At 39.6% G+C, this 20,997-nt stretch overlaps 1 protein-coding gene across 1 annotated transcript in view; it reads right to left on the bottom strand.

Annotated features, from left to right (window-relative positions):
- The window catches only part of APOB (apolipoprotein B), a 45,009-nt gene extending 25,596 nt beyond the window's left edge, over nucleotides 1-19,413 (bottom strand). Inside the window, exons 1-14 of the mRNA XM_054021617.1 lie at nucleotides 19,288-19,413; nucleotides 17,567-17,602; nucleotides 11,868-11,983; nucleotides 10,304-10,449; nucleotides 8,265-8,418; nucleotides 7,948-8,103; nucleotides 6,610-6,734; nucleotides 6,375-6,460; nucleotides 4,706-4,925; nucleotides 2,964-3,191; nucleotides 2,671-2,788; nucleotides 2,408-2,554; nucleotides 891-1,102; nucleotides 327-564 (exon numbers count right to left, since the gene is read on the bottom strand). Of these exons, the coding sequence (XP_053877592.1) occupies nucleotides 327-564; nucleotides 891-1,102; nucleotides 2,408-2,554; nucleotides 2,671-2,788; nucleotides 2,964-3,191; nucleotides 4,706-4,925; nucleotides 6,375-6,460; nucleotides 6,610-6,734; nucleotides 7,948-8,103; nucleotides 8,265-8,418; nucleotides 10,304-10,449; nucleotides 11,868-11,983; nucleotides 17,567-17,602; nucleotides 19,288-19,348 (2,043 nt within the window). The 5' untranslated portion in view covers nucleotides 19,349-19,413. The remainder of the gene's footprint in view (nucleotides 1-326; nucleotides 565-890; nucleotides 1,103-2,407; nucleotides 2,555-2,670; nucleotides 2,789-2,963; nucleotides 3,192-4,705; nucleotides 4,926-6,374; nucleotides 6,461-6,609; nucleotides 6,735-7,947; nucleotides 8,104-8,264; nucleotides 8,419-10,303; nucleotides 10,450-11,867; nucleotides 11,984-17,566; nucleotides 17,603-19,287) is intronic.
- Nucleotides 19,414-20,997: the final 1,584 nt, after the last annotated feature.

The raw sequence follows: 20,997 nt of genomic DNA on the forward strand, positions 1-20,997 counted from the left end.
AGTGTTCAAGTGTGACATTAGGATGCATGCACTTCAAGTGGGGCTTTTGCATAGGGGTGAATTTTAAGCTTAATGAGATCTTGAATGACTCAACCTAAGCCTGAAATGCTCCCAGACACAATGGTACTGGGTGCCAAGAAAGGGCCAGGCTGATCCAAAGCCTACTGAAGTCAATGGCAGGGCTCCTTTTGACATCAATGGGGTTTAGATCAGGATCTTGGTGCTTGTAAAAATAACATATTTAGTCACTGCAAGTCAGTATAAGCAAACAGAAAGAAAATATGTAAAAACTGAGTAATAGTGTAAGGATTTGACATCTGTTGTACCTCAAAGATATCCATTGGGCTAAGTCCATACAACTGCAGAGTAGTTTTTAGCATGGTTTCTTTAGGAATGTAGGTGTTTGGATCGAATATCAGATTTCCTTCTACTTTGGCTGAGACAGGATCATTCCCGGGCAGGGAAATACGTTTGGAAATCTGATAATTTTGTGAAAACTTTCTGAAGTCATTGGCTGCTGGAATCTGAGATCCTTTAAGAGCTTCTTGTACTTTGTTTTTAAGACTAAGAAAAAGAAAATGAATTGGAATACAGTTAGTAAACATTCCAGAAATCAGCTAGTCTTCAAACAATAATGATTTCTTCTGCCACGTGTCTTGATTGTACTTAGTGAATGCTCTGCACTTGTTCACGTAGAAAAAGCAAGGGTAAGAGCCAGAACCTAAGTGGATGTAAGCTGGCATATCTGTATTGAACCGACCAATTTATACCAGCTGATTATCTGGCTCTCTGACTTTAAATTGTTTAAATGAGGCTATTTCAGTTCACCATTCCCATTAGGGTTAGAACTTTGTTCTTATGTCAACAACGTACAATTTAATTGTACTTACTCTTCGATGCCTACTTCCTCAGAGTCCAAGATGTTGGCAATGTGGGTTGCAACAAAGCTTTTCACTTGTTCACTTTTGTCCTTTAGGAGCGCTCTAGTGATCTTGTTGAGATCAGATGTGGAAGGACTTTTCATCAGCATAAGATAGGCTGCCAGACGTTTATCAACTGGAGCATCGGCATTTTGGAAAGCTTTAAGAAGCACAGTACGGTCCTGTACCAACAATGAAAGGTACATTAGTGCACTGATAATCTGGCTAGGTGATATTGCCAGTCTCTGATTGGAACATGTTGGGTCAAATGATTCCCTTAATGACACCGTGCAACCTTGTTGCAACTTTATTGGAGTAATAGAGGAGGGAAGCTACTTACTTCTAGGACTGGTAAAAAAAAAATTCATTAAAACTTTGTTTTGATGGAAATTTTCATGAACAAAATCTGCTTTTGTCAAAACTGAAATTCATTTTGGTTTCTGGCAACTGAAAATGAAAACTGTTGTTTGTTGGTTGTTGAAAACCAAAACATTTTTAGTTTTTATTTTGTCAACAAAAGGCCAAAAACTTCTGAAGAAAACTTTAGATGAAAAATGAAAAGGTTTTTTGCTTGACATTTTTCTTAGGGAAAAATAAATAATTTCCCAACCAGCTCTACTTATTTCATGTATATTGCATAATAATCCTGATTACTTCACCTTCATAGTACACAAGAAAAACATTCCCTGTAATGTTTGGGGTGATGTACAACATCTTAACAACTATTTAAAATATGAAAAAAGGTCCTGTCTTGTAGACTGTAAGCTCTTTGGAGATGGAACTGGCTTTTTCTACATTTCTGTAAAGTGTCTAGCATGATGCAACCCATGTGGTTTAAGCAAACCTGATGCTGCTGTAGTGCAAATACAAATAATACCTCGCTCTTATACAGTGCTTTTCATCCATAGATCTCAAAGCACTTTACAAAGGAGGTCAGTACCATTATCCCCATTGTATAGACAGAGAAAATGAGGCACAGAGAGGCTGACTTGCCCAAGGTCACCCAGAAGGCCAGTGGTAGAACCAGGAATAGAACCTGAATTACCCACTAGGCAACACTACCACAACAAATATCCACCCAGTAAAAGCAATGAGCCCGATTCTTCTCCTCTCACTGCAATTAAACCTGTGTAAATCAGAGGTAACTCTCTTGAAGTCACTGGGCTACATCCTCATTGTAATTACTTCATTGAAGACACCATCCAATAGCAATGGACATATCCAATTCTCCTCTCACGTAATTAAACCTGTGTAAAGCAGGAGCAACACAATGGAGCTATTCCAATTCACACATGCCCATTGAGAATGCTGCTGTGAGAGGAGTAGCAGCCCTGGTAAAATCAAGGAAGGGGTTCTAAAGAAAGGCAGGGGAATAGGTAATGGGGAAATAGCATAAAATATTCATGGATGGAGAAAGCCTGCTTTGTTTAATCATTAACTTGAAGCATACAACTGAGATGAGCTAGAACTATACAAGATTGATTTACCTCATCAGTAATAGTCATTCTTCTCAGTGCCTGGATGGCTGCTTTCTGAACAGAAATTGATGCAACTTCACTTTTGATACATGTCTTCAGAGCAGATTTCAGGTTTGGATTAGCAATCTCCATTGCCTTGCCCATGTTTCCAATAGCCTGTGAATTATGAAAACAAGGAAATAAATATATTTCCCCAATCAATAAGAATGCTATACTGCATGCTGTGATTTTAAAATAATAGATTATATAAAGAGAGAGGAAAATTAAAATACCCTAAGTGTGAGGTAGGTTAACTCATCATTCCCAGAGCACTCATTGCCAATCATTGACTCCATAAAGTTTGCAACATCCATTATTTCCTGTGTCACAGTTTTCTTGTCCTCATAGAATCTATGGGAAGACACAAATGAACCAGAAACCATTAGAAACACCTTATTAGGGAATCCTTTTCTAAGTCAATTTGCACAAACATAGTAAACTGAATGATTAAATCTCCAAATAATGATTGCTTTCAGAGTGTGTCCTAACGCTTCTTTTCTGTATACGTATCTGCACATATACTCACTTGGTAACAGCATGGCTTAAAGCATAAAAAGTAGCTCGACTTTGCTGATACTGGGCCATGTTAAGAATTTCCCGTATTCTTTTGGTACATGGAAAAGGCAGGAGTCCAAGGCTGTATGTGACTGCGTCCGCCACCAGAGGATCGACATTTCCAGTTCTTATTATCTGAAGTATAGAACCGAAGCAATCTGGGGTACCACACTGAATCAGACCCTGCACTGTGATGGAACTGAAAGGGAAAGAAATTATTGACATTAGTCCAATGTTCTTGAGTATATGTCCATGTTGCATATTAGAAAGGAACATGCAGCCAGTGTGTTACAACTATATTCAAATGAGGATAGATATTTTCTACAACAGAAATGTTTTTAGGTCTCTATGGAGTCATGAAATTCAGATTTGAGATTCAAATCAGAACTTCGTGAAATATGGAGTGGCTCAGAGTCAGAGTTTTCCAGTCAGGTCCACTGTAGAGACTAGTCCAAACCTGAAGTTCAAATCTAGATCCAAACTTCCACAAAGTCCAGAGGAGGGTTTGGAACTGGTGTTTTAGTTCAGGCGTATCCTTCTCCATCCCTATCTGTATCGTCGGTATCTTTTATATCGATGTATTCTGTGTCTGTATCTAGATTTGTATGCATTCTAGTGTGAGTAATATATCCCTATATCTCTGTGTGTCTCTAAATAGATCACACAAATGGCTATTAAAAATCAGTTAAAATCGTATTATTTTTACAAATTATGCTAATATCATAACCAGCTATGGACCAAGGTTTATTACATAACTGTTATTACTATTCATTATTTGTATTATTGTAGCACTTAGGAGCCCAATTCCTGGACCAGGCACTGTACATTGTGCTAGGCACTGTACAAACGCAGAACAACCAAGATATGTAGTCACATGTTTCTCTCTTTAACCATCTCGCCCTCCACACATCCACAAACCAATCACAATCCTCATACAGTGTAACATGAGTTAAACGGAGGCTGCTTTTTTCCTGTGTATGTGTAATGGAATAAAATGCAGCCAGAAGGGAAACGGTGGAGCAATAGATTTGTGCCCCACTCCTGGACCTCCAAAAATGTGCTCTCCACAACTGGAGATTGGGTAGTGGTAGCACCTGGTGCCAGGGCTTGCAATCAGTGCATTTTAACACATCTATTCCCTGAATAGCCTACCCAAGGTCTAATCCAGATTTATCTCATAGTAGTAACCTATTCATGGGGGAGCGGAGGGGAGGAGTCACAGGGGGACTGCTGACGTCTGTGATAAAGGCTTATTATGCTGTTGTGCAGCATTTATTACGTGACCATTTAAGGGACAATTGGTACAAGTTTTGGATTTGATTCCATATAATACTGAGCAGTGCGATTTACATTTAGGAGTCTACTCCCCCAAAAATATATTAGGATTTATATATATCAAAGTAACAGTTAATGAGCAAATGAAAAAATATTACTACCTCGTGGAAGGTAAGAATAAACCTGTTGAAGTAAATTATTACCACACTGGACTTGTTTGTTTATGGGATAACATTTAAATAGCTTTCTGTCTCTCCCTCAAGCACACATACTCTTAGTAGTCTTTCCCAATGTCCAACTATTACAGCATTTAAGATATTACTTTAGGCTATGATTAAAACTGTTTACAGGAGAACATCACCTCTGGAATTAAATTTGATTCAACATTGCCAGGCTTTGTGTTTACACAACGCGAGAATTACACTTTTTATACATTACCTTGAGGTCTCCATCATCTTTCGTACAAGAGACCCTAGAGTGTCATTGTGTAAGCCTCTAAGTCCAGTTACAAATTTGTAAAAAAGGCTTGCTCTCTGCTGGTTCTGCTGGGAGACTGACAACTTCTGCAGATCCTGGAGGACCTTCAGCACAGCGTCTCCATGCCGGCGGGATTTGGTATCAGCACTTTCCAAGGAAAGTCTTTTCTTTTCCAGTTTATCTAACAAACAGGAAAAGCATTATTTCTTTCTGTAAGGACTGTGATCTACAAACCTCACACTGGGTAACCAGGAGCCCAGAGCAGCTCAGCTAGCCCCGCCCTGCTACACTTGCAAGACATGAACAGACTGGAGGAGGAGTTAAAAGGGAGCAAAATAGCTCACTGGTGGCAGATCAGGGAAGAGAATGGATCTGAAACTTGCAGCTCCTGAGGAAAGGGTGAGGGAAGGCAGGACCTCTCCCAACAACAACTTGCTGAGGGAAGGGAAGACTGTTAGAAGGCTTCTTGTCACGCAGACAGAAAGCAGAAGACCAGAAGTCTGAAGTGCAGGCAATTTGATGTTTATTGAGGTTAGTTCCAAGCAAGCATATTCATAGCTCCTACACGCTGGCAGGGTCTGTTTCTCAGTGTTCTGTTCCCAGCTCTGACACCACAGAGCCTTTACCCCATGCCCCCCTTCCCAGCTCTGACGCCACAGACCTTTTACCTCATATCCCCCTTCCCAGCTCTGACACCGCAGAGCCTTTACCCCGTGTCCCCCTTCCCAGCTCTGACACCGCAGAGCCTTTACCTCGTATCCCCCTTCCCAGCTCTGATGCCGCAGAGCCTTGCCTGTGTCTCTGTTCCCCATTCCCACCTCCTCCTCCTTAGCAGGCCCAAATATACCTGCAGTGCACGCCCCTAGTCACACCCCTTACAACTTATGGTCCTATTCCATTTTCAAGGGTCGTGAGTTGGGGTCCTCATTCCGCCCCTTTTGTACCCCACGGGTACAGACTACCCTGACAGGCAAGAGACTGGGGACTGACCTGGCTAGGGCGCCAAGTCACAGGAGGAGGCAGCTGCTGCCCTGAGAGAGATAGAGAGCATGAGGAAGTGCCCAGCGGTGAGCTGACCCCCTTCACACCTTCTTGTCACAGACTTCAAACTTTGAACCATAGTGGGGTAGTAGGAAGTTGCCTAGGGAGGGCAGCCTTAAGGATTTCCTGGATGTCAGACCTTTGATAGCCCTCACAGGGCCCTGAGCTGGAGCCTGGTGGACCCCTACACCCCCCACCCCCCGCATATCTAAGGGCCTAAACCCTGACCACTAGGCAATGCTGCCCACAAGAGCAGGACATCACAGAGACATTTTAGTTTCTGACTCCTTGAAGCATCCTTCCTGTTTAACTAACAGGATCTTTATGAAGTTTTATATAGGTACTGATGTAGCTGAACAGTGCATTTGTTTCCCCATATCTAGAATTATTTCACGTATAGGTGAATACACACCATTGCTATTTCCTGAAGGTGATATGCAGCTTTTTTTATCGTAGGTGGTTAGGCATTTCTTAACAAAGCTAATCCAACTTGGTCAGTGGACATGTTTTATGAGGAGTGCATGCTGAGATTGGAAGCCAGAAATGTGTCACGATGAAACGGAAAAATGTTTCAGTACTGCAGACCTACCTTCATCAAAGTTTCTGTTGTTGATTTTGGGGGTTTCGACAAGTTTCAGAGTCTGCGTGACTTGTGCCATCATACCATACTGATTTCTAGTAAATAACAGAAAAATGCAGTCCTTCAGTTGTGCTGAATCCTGCCGGCCATTGCATGGGCAGTAAATCAGGGCAGAATTTGACCTATTATCATTCATTATGACTATTTACAAAGGAAGGGTAACGATATATAACATGCCACCTACTTGTATGAGGAAGGCAGAAATAGGTGTTTTTCTTTGCAGTTTACTTCAGCCACATGCCTTCTCCTTAAATCTATAGTGTACTGACAGGCTTGACTGCTGCTGAGCAGGGTGGCTAATGGGCTGTGCTGTAAAACATAGTTTGAGGAACATTTAGCATATTTTGTTTTAGTGAAATGAGCACATTTCTGATGGCTATTGTTACTGGGCTGCAACATTAACAGTGACAGCACATTGGGAGTGGTGCTGCCGTTTAGTTCATAATTAAATCACAGCCTTGTCTAAAGAAAAACCGCGCCAATATCTCAGTCCGTATCCTGCAGTCTCTTCACAGCCAACACTCCTGAAGATATCTTGTCCTAAGTGTCAGTGAAGTTATTATGGTGTTTGCTTGAGAATGTACTGCAGGACTGAGCCCTTACAGCCTACAGGAAAGGACACGGCCATATCAGTGCTTACTTTGTAATGAAAGAAGTTGCCCGGGCTCCAGCAATTAGGTGCTAGGGCTCAAGTATTTTTTTGACATTCATAACGGATGCAACAAACCCAGAGGTGCCAGAGCTATGGACTGTCAAGCCTAGAGGTGCCCAGGCTCAGCCCTGGCAAACTCTGGCACAAATTAAGCACTGGTCCTTATCATTATGAAGTAATTTGCAATGGGTAGAATAGTTTAGACACTTTAAAACAGTGTATGTACTTCACAGTCCTCCTACGGACTCTGTAGTTACAAATGGTTTAAAGATTTCCATCAGCAACGAACATTAAAAGAATAAGCACACGAGCATTCGGTACCAGGAACAAATCTTTCAGTGTGTGTGTTTGCATGTGTGTGCACGTGTTTGCACCCAGCCTACTTGCACACACAAATACCCTGAGTGCCTCGGAGGATGGGGCTTGTCAAAGGATTTATCTTGGTGCATGCAGAAACTTCAGCATGCACATGCACATCAAGGTACTTGTATACGTATACTGGTTATATGCAATAGGCATATGCATGTTGGAAGATTTGGCCAATAAAGTTTAATGGGCTATCTTAAGGTGCCTCACTCCTGACAGTATTAAGCCCATGGGAAAGTATGATTACATATATATAAAATCAGTGATTCCGAACTATTCTCTTAAAAAACAAACATAAAACAAACCAAAAAACAACACATCACTTTGAAGTATTTGTGAGAACAATGTGAAAGAAGTTGAGATGATATTCATTTCCCAAAGTTCAGATTTTTCCATTGACTACCACTAATGGCAGGAAGCAAAGGCAGAGGGTCAGATTCTGAAAAACTAAAATAACTATAATGAAGCACTTTCTTAAATAACATTATGCCCTGATGTACTTACCAGTCCCTTTATGAGGGCAATTGGGCTGACATAGTCTCTGATGGGATTGAAGTTATCGCAGGTTTTCAAGTTTCTATTAATTGAAATAACTGATGCTGTGTTCCCTTTCCTATCCTTGACTTCAACTTCACTGTCGCACTTCCCATATATGGTATCCTGGAGAGCGGGAAAAATTAGCATCATTGTTCATGTTACCAAAAGAGTTCAAGTCTAGTCTGAAATCCCATTGTCTGAGTAAGAACTTCAGGACGGGGCCCACTTAGTGGGTTTTGCTGAATTTGTTAAAGAAGTAAATTAACGGTTGCTCAGCTTCCTACCATGGAGATTGTTTTTAGATTGTCTTCAGTTTCCATTGGCACAATAAGTGCTGAGATGATCCCTCTCTTGATGTTAAGAATGTTCATTGGTTCATCCTTCTCTGAATAAAGCTGGACCTTCTTCCCATCCTGAGTGCTAAATTTCAGTTCATACCTGCCCCCCAAAAAAACAGTAGGTGTGAGACAAAAATAAAAACAAGCTAGCCAAGAGCTTACCATCTTGATTATTGCCAAATGCTCCATGTACATCTAGATGTAAAATTATTTATTATTATTCATTTGTATTAATGTGGCTCCCAAAACCCCAATCAAGATTGGGCTCCATTGTGCCAAGGACTATACAAACACACACATTCCAAATCATTTAAAACAGCATTTAAAATGTTCCCTAATAAACCAGTTTCTGCATCTTTCCCTTCCTCTTTTTCATGAGAAATAGTGATCTTGGGCTCACTGCTTATTATTTTATATTGCTTTGTTCTTTCCCCAATTCTGTATAGACTATCCCCAACCACAACTCTACCTAGTATTATTTCTTTGAATACTGAGTAGGAGACTACTGACCATTAATACCACCTCAGTTCTGGTGTATACACTCAAAAAGAATAAGATGTTGTAATCTTTGAGGACATTCAGTGAAAAGCAACAAGAATGATTTGTGATCTGGAAAACCTAATTTATAGTGACAGTATTAAGGAGCTGAGTCTATTGAGTTTATTGTAGAGAAGCTAAGGGTAAACTTGATGGATCTGTAAGTATCTATACAGGGAGAAGATTTCTGACATTAGAGCGCTCTTTAATCTAGTAAAAAGAAGAACAGGAGTACTTGTGGCACTAACAAATTTGTTAGTCTCTAAGGTGCCACAAGTACTCCTGTTCTTCTATTTGCGGATACAGACTAACACGGCTGCTACTCTGAAACCTTTAATCTAGTGTGCAGATGCATAACAAAATCCAATGGTTGGTAGCTGAATTTAGACAAATTTAGACTACCAAGCAATGTGGTTGATTCTCCATCACTGGAGGTCTTTAAATCAAGACTGGATATCTTTCTAACAAATATGTTTAGCTCCTCAACCTCAAGTTATTTTGCTTGATGCAAGAATCCCTGGGTGCAACTCTATGGCCTGTGATGTGCAGGACAGGGTAATAGCATTAGAGACTTCTATAGGAAGGGTGTTCCATGCATAAAGGGAGGCATTGAAACAAGTGTGAAAGTTCATGTGGAGAAATGGACAAACAAGCAATGGAAGCTGGTTTCACTGGTGGACCAGAGGGGGCAGACACAATAAATTACCAGTGTAGGAAGGTGCTAAGTTGTGAAGGACATTAAAGGTCAGTAGCAGAAGCCTGGGCTCTATGCTTAGGTGGGCTAATGTTACTTTGTGCTGTGTAAGCCAAGCAAAATAGTCTGCAAAGTGGCTGGACACGGCCATTTGACAATTCCTCATGTTCAGGGGAACTTTCCTCTGGTAGAAAACTCAGAGTGAACTACACTAACTACTACACAAGCACTCCCTACACTCCTGATATGAAGGAGAGAAGGGAGCAGGCTGTGAACATTCCAGCATCAGAGGGTTTGTCTCCACTTACCGGTGGATCGATGCTGCGGCGATCGATCCACCGGGGCTCAATTTAGCGGGTCTAGTGAAGAGCTAAATCGACCCCTGGTGGTTAGTTGCTAACGTAACTCAAATTGTGTAGCTTAGATCGACTTTCCCTCGTAGTGTAGATCTGCCCAGAGTGTGGATGGGACAGGGAATTGAGCTCTGCTACACCCAGGCTTTCAGTGACACAATTCAGGGCTGTTCCCATGCAGCCCTAAATTGTTCTACAGACAGGTGGCTCTGAATCAAGGAGTTGCAACTAGCTCCCTTCAGCCTCCTGCTCTCTCAGCCTCACAGTTCAATCCCAAGTCTGGGACAGCACTGCCATACACCACCCCTTCTAAAGGACAGAGCAGGTTGTGAAGTCATAGTCTATCCCGAATTATATAAGGATGGGTTTGTTAGCAAAGGCTCTAGTAAGTTTTTGCTCACTGGGCCATGGCTCTGGCAAAGTCATCTGAGTTCTTTGACTGTTTCAGGAGACTCTTTCCCTCAGCGTCCACACCAGACATCTCTCGCAGGGTACATTCGCTTGTCTTCAGGATGAAGCTACACAGCTGTGGGACCTCCAGCTCAACCTGAAAACATACACAGCACATGTTTGCTCCTTCTCTTACTATCACTCCTGAAGAACTATGTGGTTCATATTTTTAAAGATACAGGAGATTTTCTTAAATTTATTTTTAAAGTAACACTGTGTGCAGGGCCGGCTCCAGCTTTTTTGCAGCCCCAAGCGGCAAAACCGCCCCCCAAAAAACCCCGATTGAGTTGCCACCAAAGTGCCGCCGAAGCAGAAGACAGGGAGTGAAGGACCCGCCGCCGAATTGCCGCCACAGACCCAGACGTGCTGCCCCAACAACACACGGACTGCTGCCCCTTTCCATTGGCCGCCCCAGGCACCTGCTTCCTTCGCTGGGCCCTGGAGCCGGTCCTGACTGTGTGCACCGTGCACTTGTATAGCAGTTTTTGTGTGAAGATCGAAGAGTGCTTTAAGTAATCTCACAATATCCCGGTGGAGTAGAGGTCATATAGATTTGTAGAGTACCTAGTATGTAGGAGTCCTGGTCTATGACTAGGGCTCCTAAAAGCTATGGAAATACGAATAATTAATAATATAGTCCTCATATTAAAAATGGGTAAACTGAGAGACAGACACATTATGTGACTTTCCCATGATCACATAGTAAGTCAATAGCAAAGCCTGGAACAAGTACCCAGGTCTCCTGCTCCACCCATTTCACCAAACTAGATCCATGAACCAGTTCCTCACTTTCTGCTGGTAGAGAATTTTCAGTTAAAACTATTTTTCAACAGAATATTGGGTTTTCAATTGAATGACTTTTTTGTTGAAAAAGTATCTGTTTTCCATGGAAAACTTTGATTTTTCATTGAAAAAATGAATGTTCCAAACCCAAAATATTTCTGTCTCATGGAAATAGTAGTTTGGTTGGCTCACATTTCTACTCTCCTCTAAGGACTGGGTTCCCCAGCCAGGTTTTATTTCCTCAGATACATCATGGCCATTCAACTCCCATGATGCACTGCCTCTCCTCACCAATAGGGGAGAGTAGTCCAACCAGGGAATCCAACTTGTAGAAAAAAATGGGAGCACAAGGCACCCAAACTACAACTCCCACAAGGCACTGCAGTGACATTCTGGAATAGAAATATTTTGGCTAAAATAGTTTGGATTTTGGCCAAAATATTTCAGATTTAGATTTTTTTGCCAAAAATTAAAAATTTGCCACAGGATGGGAGGACCATTTATCCAACCAGCTCTTTCTCCAGTTTTCTGTTGGAAAATAAATGGCTTCAGACTTCAGGGCGGTCAATGTGTGCATTTCACAAGCACTACATTCACTAAATAAAAAATGGAGGGGGAAAGGAGATGGAGGGCATAGGAAAATATGAGGGAGGAGTTTCCAATTGTTAATCCCCATGTTACCCATTATCTTTTTTTCTGATTGTAGTCAGTTCTTTCTTCCTCTTTCCTTACCTTGCAATTAATTTTAGAGCCACTTCGTGAATCTGCTGTTCCTTTCACTCCACTTGCTATTTCTGCTTCATAGTTGTAAACGTATTTTCTGAGATGTTTAAATCTGGTTGCATCTTCTGCAATTAGAAAAACAAATATTTTTGATTAATAGCACAGACAGATGCATATTTAGATAATCACAAAACAGACCAAGATAGCATTGTGCAAACTGGAAATAATGCCAGAAATGAGGGAAATATTAGCATAGCAAATATGGCTGATTTCTTCTGTGGTTTTGTACATAAGTTTTTTTTTTTTTTTTTTTTTAAGATAAATCTGTAGAAGGGATATGGTGAGTTATCATTACTTGAAGCTTTTAAAGCAAGATAGGATGTTTTTCCAAAATATATGCTATAGCTCAAACAGAAATTGTGGCCTTAATGCACAAGTTATTGGATCCTTTGTCTTGTATTATGCAACGTCAGCTTAGATGATCATAATGATCCCTTCCTGCTTTAAAGTCTATGCATCTCAAATTCCCCCCCCCCCCCCCCCCCCGATTAAAGTCAATGGTAAGCACAGTTGGGAACTTAGGCCCCATCAGAAGAAAATGTAAGGGATAAATGAAACAATGCAAAGGAAAGAAAGCAAGAATAGTGAAAGGCCAATATGGCTCCATCAGGAGCTCTTTAATGTCATGGAAACCAAAAAAGAAATTCTACAAAAAGTGGAAATGTAGATGAATTGCTAAGGAGGAGTAAAAAGAATAGCATAAGCATGTAGGGACAAAAACAGAAAAGTTAAGGCACAAAATAAGTTACACCTAGCAAGGGATATAAAAGGCAATAAACAGAGGTTCTTTAAATATATTAGAAGGAAGAGAAAGATGAAGGAAAGTGTAGGTCTTCCACTTAGTGGGGAAGGAGAGCTAAAACTCATGACATCAAGAAGGCTGAGGTGTTTAATGCCCATTTTGTTTCAGTGTTCATTAAAAAGGTTAATGGTGATGAGATACTCATCACAGTTAATATTAACACAGGGGAAGGAATGCAAGCCAAAATAGGGAAAGAACAGGTTAAACTTGGAACTGTTGGCAATTATGTTTGAGAACTCATGGAGGATATGGATGAGGTCCCAGAGGACTGGAGAAGGGCTAACATAGTACCTATCTTTAAAAGATGAGCAAAAAGGACTTGGGGAATTACAGATCAGTGACAAAAAAACAAACAAACTATAACTATATTGTTAAAAAAAAATTAAGTATCTTTCCAGGTATTAGTTACCTGGAAAGATACTTAATTTTTTTTTTGAACAATATAGTTATAAGCTCACAGAAAATAATAGGGTTATAAGGAATGGCCAGCATGGATTTGTCAACAATAAATCATACCAAACCAACCTAACTTCCTTCTTTGACAGGGTTACTGGCCTAGAGGATAGGGGAGAAGCAGTAGATGTGATATATCTTGATTTTAGTAAGGCTTTTGATACAGTCCCAGATAACATTCTCTTAAGCAAATGAGGGAAATGTGGTCTAGATTAAATTATTATAAGTTAGGTGCAAAACTAGTTGAAAGACCATACTTAAAGAGTCGTTATCAATTATTCACTGTCAAACTGAGAGGTCATATCTAATGGGTCCCACAGGGTTCAGTGTTGGGTCTGACCCTATTCAATATTTTTAGGTTTGACAGAATCAATTTTTGTTATAATTTTGATTGATAATATACATATTTATTTTAAGCATTTTAAAAAATATTCTATTTACATCTTCAGTTTTGCAAAATTATGGATTTTAGGCCATTTTAAAAAAAATGATTTAAATTTTCACAGTTGTTACAGGAAATTAAGGGAGGAAGTTTAGACAATAATTATTTAATGACATTAGATATTGAGATTTAAAAAGTTAAAGCTTTATAGCCATTAAAACACAAATTGTCAACATCACATGTCAAAATATACAAAGTAAATATCCTTAAATCAAACTCTAATAAGTTCTCAAGCAGCTCTTTTCTCACTTGTTGGTAAAAAATTTACAATATTATGGCTGGGAATATTTTTTCATTGGTTTCTGTGTGTATGGTGAAATTGAAAAAAATCTAAATCTAAATCCTTCCAAATTTAAATACATTCCTTAATGACTTGGATGATGGAGTGGAGAGTATGCTTCTAAAATGTGCAGATGACACCAAAACTGGAGGGGTTGCAAGCATTTTGAAAGACAGGATTAGAATTCAAAATGACCTTGATGAATTAGAGAATTGGTCTGAAGTCAGTAAGATGAAATTCAATAAAGACAAGCGCAAAGTACTATACAGTGCACATGTACAAAATGGGGAATAACAGGCTGGCCAGTAATACTATTGGAAAGGATCAGGGGGTTACTGTAGATCACAAATTGAATGAGTCAACTATGTGATGCAGTTTCAAAAATCCCAACATCGCTCCAGGGTGTTGTATGTAAGTCATGGGAAGTAACTGTCCTGCTCTACTCTGCACTGGTAAAGCCTCAGCTGGAGTGCTGTATCCAGTTCTGGGCACCACACTTTAAGAATGATGTAGACAAATTGGAGAGAGTCCAGGGGAGAGCAATAAAAATAAGAAAAGGTTTTAAAAACCTGACCTATGAGAAAAGGTTAAGAAAACTGGGCATGTTTAGTCTTGAGAAAAGAAAACTGAAGGGGGACCCGATAATAGTCTTAAAATATGCTAACAGCTGTTGTAAAGAGGACTGTGATCAATTGTTTTCCATGTCCACTGAAGATAGGAAAAGAAAAAAAGGTGCTTAAGCTGTAGTAAAGAAGATTTAAGATAGATATTAGGAAAATCTTTCTAACTATATCTGTAGTTAAGTTTTAGAGTAGGTTTCCAAGGGAGATTGTGCAGTCCCCATCACTGGAAGCTTTTAAGAACATATTGGACAAACATGTGTCAGGGATGGTCTAGGTTTACTTGGTCCTGCCTCAGCACAGGGGGCTGGACTTAATGGCATCTCAATATCCCTTCCAGCCCCATCTTTTTATGATTCTATGCAGACAATTAATTAGATTGTTTTTAAAAAGTCTGTATTGGGTTTCTTTAAAAGTGGTGTTTACTTCCTTGCTAACAGAGTTCAGCTCAAATTTGTTCAGTCACAATTCAAAGACAAGTATAAGAGCCAATTTGTCCACGAATTTCACACGATTCAAATTTACAAAGATAAATGTGGAACTGGAGTGGAAAAAAAGAACCCCCGAAACCAGAATCCCTAATTGTAATTCTGCAAGAATCTAAAGAACTGTCCTCCCGTCCAAAAGTTTCTGGGAACATGAGATACTTTTCTGAGTCAAACTCACACCTGAGTTCATGGACTCCCTGGAGTTCTTCCTTTTTATGTGAGTGGACATTTTTTTTGATGTGTACAGGACCCAGATCAGGTCTGTGCACTGTTTAAGTCCTTGAGACAATATCAGGCAGGAGGAAATGTGTTTAGAAGCCTCTCCTAAGAGCTCAGAGGACTTAAGTGGCGCACAGGCCTTGTGCTGGGCCGCTTCACACAGGGGGATTTCACCTATCTGTCCCTACTACCTGCAAAGGAGATTCAGGTTTAATATTATTATTATTATTTATTATCTGTATTGTGGTAGCACCTAGGAGCCCTCGTCATGGACCAGGACCCCATTATACTAGGTGCTGTATAACACAGAACAAAAAAGATGGTCCCTGCCACAAACAGCACACTGAATTCTGCTTCCAGATCAAATGAAAAATCAATGAGGTTACATAGATGCAAATGAAAGCAGAATTCCGTTCACTGTCTCACAGGGATATGAGATCTTCCAGTGGCAGGCCTGGAAATGGTGGGCCAAATTCTGTTCACAGATAACTGCCATTGTGTCTGCAGGCAGAATTGGAAACTAACCCTGATCCTCCTTGGGAGGAAGGAAAGTCAACTTCATCTTGGAGTCAGCACACACAACTCCAGTGAAATCAATAGTTTTGCCTCTTTATGCCAGCACTGTGTTTGGCTCAGTGAAGTGTATTATATTCTCAGCCGCGCTCCTGTAACACATTTTATCATGTCAGCAGGGAATGTCTCAATCGAATCTGGTAGGAGTTTGACTGCTTTCTTTATATTTTGGTACAAGAATTACGCTTTAAAGGGGAAAAGAGAGCGATCTTAAAAGGAAGCTATACATCTTAGAAGAGGAATATATGAGACAGACTAAGCAATGGAAGTGCGAACTGAATAATTTCAAATCAGAGAGCCAAATCCTCAGCTGATGTAAATTAGCATAGATCTGTTGAAGTCAATCTGTGCCAGTTTACACCAGCTAAGGATCTGGCCGAGAGTTTACTCTGACATCACTGGGGTTGTAAATGAGAGTAGAATTTTGCTGTTAGTATCCTGTTTTTTCCCTTAAAAATAGAACAAGGAGTACTTGTGGCACCTTAGAGACTAACACATTTATTTGGGCATAAACTTTTGTGGGCTAAAACCCACTTCATCGGATGCACGCAGTGGAAAATACAGTAGGAAGATAGATATTCACAGAGAACATGAACAAATGGGTATTCCTTGGATTTCCAGAGTCTGTAAGCCTTATCTAGTTTCCCCTTGATGTCAAGTATTTTATTTCAGACACCACTGATTTAATTATTAATAAATATGAATATGATAGCAATAAATACTTAATATGATATAGTTCTCTTCATCCTCAATTATTTAACTAATCTGATTGGCCAATTATATTAATTACAATCATACAAACAGTTTGAAGGCTATCCAAACTACCTTAGACTCTACCATACTATAATTGTTTGTATACTTTCACCAATTCTCACAAGACCGATATCTGTTGTACTAATTCTAGGAGACATAATTTCCCTTCAACTACTGCTTCATTTCCAGTGTTTAACATGAAGCTTATCTGTAATAAAAGGAATAAATACTGATGAAAATAGTAAATAAAAAGAAAGTTGAGAAATTGACAGCAAAACCCAGAAAAAAATCTCTGAATCGGTTCAGATGGATGAATTAATCCTGATCGCCTGTAGATGGTGCTATAGTGTCAAATAAGAAAAAGCAAAAGCTCATCAAGGATAAAGATCAAAACAACTCATGGGACACTGACCCTCCAGAAGAACATTCTGTATCCAAGCAAGCTGTCAAGGCCAACCAGGGTTCATTACAAAGGTTGTGCATAAAGTCAGCATTTCCTGTTTCTTGACTAGGTTGGTTTAATAAATTATTATCCCAGCTGATAGAGTTATTGACATATTCTGTAGGTATTTGGTTAGCTATTTGAGCCAAATACCTGGGTGTAGCAATAACTGAAAGGAGTAAATCAGGAGTGAGATTACCAGTGTACATTGAAATGAAATGCATACGATTTCCTTGTTAAATCTTCAAAGTTAGAGAAAGGGAACTTCCAAAATAAGAGACCTTGAAAATCAACCAAGCAAATAAATGTGGTATTTCTTTATGGAAAGTTTTTTTAAAACTCAGAGCCACAATCACTGCTATTCAGGCTGATGAAAAATCTTAAAATTCATAGGGCTAAGTCCCTGATACCTTCTAGGTCCTGAAGTCAACAGGAGTTTTGCCTGAGTAAACATCTGTTTTAAACGAAGGGATATATATGGAAATGGAAAACAAAAAACCAAAAACCTCAACTTTGGGAGGTATAGTCAGTTAAAACAATAATAGAGCAAAAGGAATACAAAGGGAGAACCCTTACTTGAGCAAGCTGGATTTCCATTTTCAGGCCCATCTTCTGTAAAAAAGCAAAGCATAAAATAAAACTTTTACAAATTATTAATATCAAACAAATAAAATAGAAATACATATGTACATTCTGCGTCACAGTCCAGAGATGGCTATGCAGACACAGTGGGGCCTCACTAATTTGTACTAACAACTAAGGGCTTAGTTCTGCAAACACTGAGGTAAAAGACAAAATTCCATCTACTTAAATGGTGAAGTCGAGCATTAAAAAAACACTGCAAATGACTGAATTTTGTGAATTAGCAATTCAGGGCCCGATCCTCAGATCACTGAACTCAGTGGCAAAATGCTGCTTGATATTAATGGTGTAAAATGCACTAAATGTACAACATGATAATAAAAAAGCATTGTGATGGGGGAAGTAGTACAGTTGATAGATGACAAACAGACCAAATGCATCACGGAATATACTTTCTTTACAACACTGAAAATTATAGGTTGGTTTTAAATTATGAAATTATGAAAATATTAAATAGTAGACTAATAATTGTACTGCAGTAATATTTCTTTGTAAAAATAATGATAGCTTTGCTATATGAGACCTCTGCACAGCTCTCTGCTATTAAATCTTGACTAAGAAGCAGGGGAAGACCTCCGTTTTTGTGTCTGCATTATAAAATTTGTGGACTGGCGAAAAGTAGATAAGTAAGAGTCAGCTGTATTGATAACAGAGGTAAATATATTTGTTGAAAAATGTGTTTAATTTAAGCAATATTTGGATTCACTTAAGGTTAGTTTGAATACTGAGACTTTATTCTTTCACATGCCCTGATTCAAAGCCCACAGTCTTAACTGATCAGATTGACTTAACTGATCAGATTCATATTGTTTTGTATTAGGAAAAAAGTAACTTATTTCATGTAATCTAATAACAATAACAATACTAGTAACAATGTATAGGACTAACTACATCCTTAGTGTAACTCCGGTGAAGTCAATAAAGGCACATTGGTGGTGAATATTATCATTACCTGCATATAGGACCAGATCCTGCTAACCACCCATTTATTTCAATGGTGAAGGATTGGACCCATAGTTCTATCCTCCTGAAGGATCCCGAAACATTTTACAAACTAGGGTACCATTGAACAATCTGAACAGACACTCCTCGGCCAGGAGAGAATTATCTTACAACTCCACCACACCACATTCTTTTCCCCCCCAAATTATACCAGGTGTATCTTTACTGAACTGAATCAAAATTACTACAGAGCTACTGTCATCTTTTAATACAAATCGCTATTTCACATACAGTGCCTCCTACCAGACACATCATGTTTTATCACTCATATCCCATCGCACTTGCAGTAAAACGTATTAGCAACACCCACACTAAATCTGCAGAATACTATACAATGTCTCCTTGCAGGTGAGCAATGATCACTGTAAAGAAAAGCAGCTAGGCAAAAATAAAGGCTGATGATACCACCACACTTGTAAAATAAATTAAAAATAAACCAGAGAAATGGTGAAATTTCCAACTTTTCCTTGGATTCAATATGGATCCTGCTATTAGGACACATTCCATCACAAAAATGGAACAGATTACGTATTTCCCATCCTTGGCTTCTCTGATTCTGTGATTCATAGTCCCACAGATTTTTCCCTCCCTGATAGTTTAATAGATTTACCCATAAAGCAGCAAAAAGCCCTGACATATCAATTGCTACTTACGAGTGAGAACATCACTGCTGAGCAGCAACAGCAGCAGCAGCCAGAGCTGCGGAGGGCCCATGGTGAGCACCGGACCCTACTGCTGCTGTCCCCTCAGTTCTTCTCCTTTCTCCCTTCACCTCCTCTACCCACGGTTCAGGGAGAGAATGAGCCTTCTCACTTGGACCTGCATTTATATAGTCTGTCGCAAGCAGCTGAGCCAAACGGGTTAGAAAGTTCAGAGCAAATTGCAAAAGGTCCAAAGGTGAGAGTCCTGGATCCTCTTTGCAATTCTGCAGAAGGCTCAGCCCGGGCTGCTGAGGCCCCAGAATGCAGCAGAAGACTGAACATTTATCTGTGGTAAATGATTGTGCCGCTTCAATTGCATTTTTCTTTCTTTAACTGAGTTTTAACAGCAGAAGATAATATTCCAACAAAAAGGGATTTCCTCCTTTTAGCAAGAAATAAAGTAAATCATGGAAATTACTGCTGGGAAAAGCTAGCACTACAGAACTTTGAATTAGTATCAAGGCTGAGAGGCTTGAATGGTACTTATACATGACAGTAATTAGATTGTTGTGCAAGTTGGGCATCTTCTCTTTACTTAATGTGAACATGCTGTCATGTGGCCAGAAGAGGCAGAACAATTAATATTAAGGATGCCCTTTATAGGGCCAAAATTTGCTTCAGACCTTGCTCAAAAGCAGATGCATTTCAGACAGGCTGGTAATATCCAGGCACGACAAGCCATATCAAATGTTGGGATTAGAAAATTCAGTATTCTTGCTGGTTTCAGTTAGCCCAGATTTTTAGGGTTCATCTCCTTGTTTGGTAACAACAACAAAGAAATGAGAGATAAGGATAAGAAATTATCATTATTATTCAGAGAACTAAATGAAGGAAATTCAAAACTGTACAGTATTCGTGAACATTTAAGTGCATATTAGAGCTGGTCAAAAATCAGGATTTCCATCCCATAGGGAATTCCAATATTTGGGGGAAAATTCCCAAATCAATATGAAAAGCAATTTTTTTTTCAGAATGGAAAGTTTCCAAAAGTTCAATTCAGTAATGTCAAAATATTTGATTTTGATTTTGACATTTCTGACCACAATGAAGTTGTGACATTTCCAAATCAAAATATTTCTTTTTGTTTTCTTGAACCAAATCAAAGCATTTATTTTTAGCTTGGATCAACAGTAATTTGGGTTCCCCTAAACTGCCAGGGTGCCTCCTTGGAGTTGTAATTCAGGTACCTCATGACTTGACTCTTCTCTGTGGGGTAGGCTCTGTTGCTAGATTAATCTCTCATGATACACCATGTTCACATAACTCACATGACATACAGTGTCAGTTCAACCAGAAGGTAGGTACTGCATCATGGCAGATATAGTTCAGCCAGGGAGCCCAGCCCTTCTTTGACATCTCTGGGGTTAGGATTTCATCTAAAGGCACTTGGATGGGCAAGCCATTTTGGTCAGACCAGAAATCTCATAAGAACAGACCTTCCGTGATTTGGGTTGAAAACGCCACAAGAACAGCTTTTCTTACATACTTCTGTTTCCATTGCTGGGACTTTGTCTAGTACCCGTCAGATCCACCAAAGTATTGGAGAAAAGCATTTTTGTTTTCCAAAGAGCCCATTGTGATCATTGCTGCCCCAAAACACAGACTGGCCTGTTGCACTCTTTTTACTTTGAAATGTGACTATCAGAAAAGCAACTACACCTC

This window comes from Malaclemys terrapin, chromosome 3 (assembly GCF_027887155.1).
Source record: "Malaclemys terrapin pileata isolate rMalTer1 chromosome 3, rMalTer1.hap1, whole genome shotgun sequence".
In the NCBI taxonomy this organism is placed as follows: domain Eukaryota; kingdom Metazoa; phylum Chordata; order Testudines; family Emydidae; genus Malaclemys; species Malaclemys terrapin.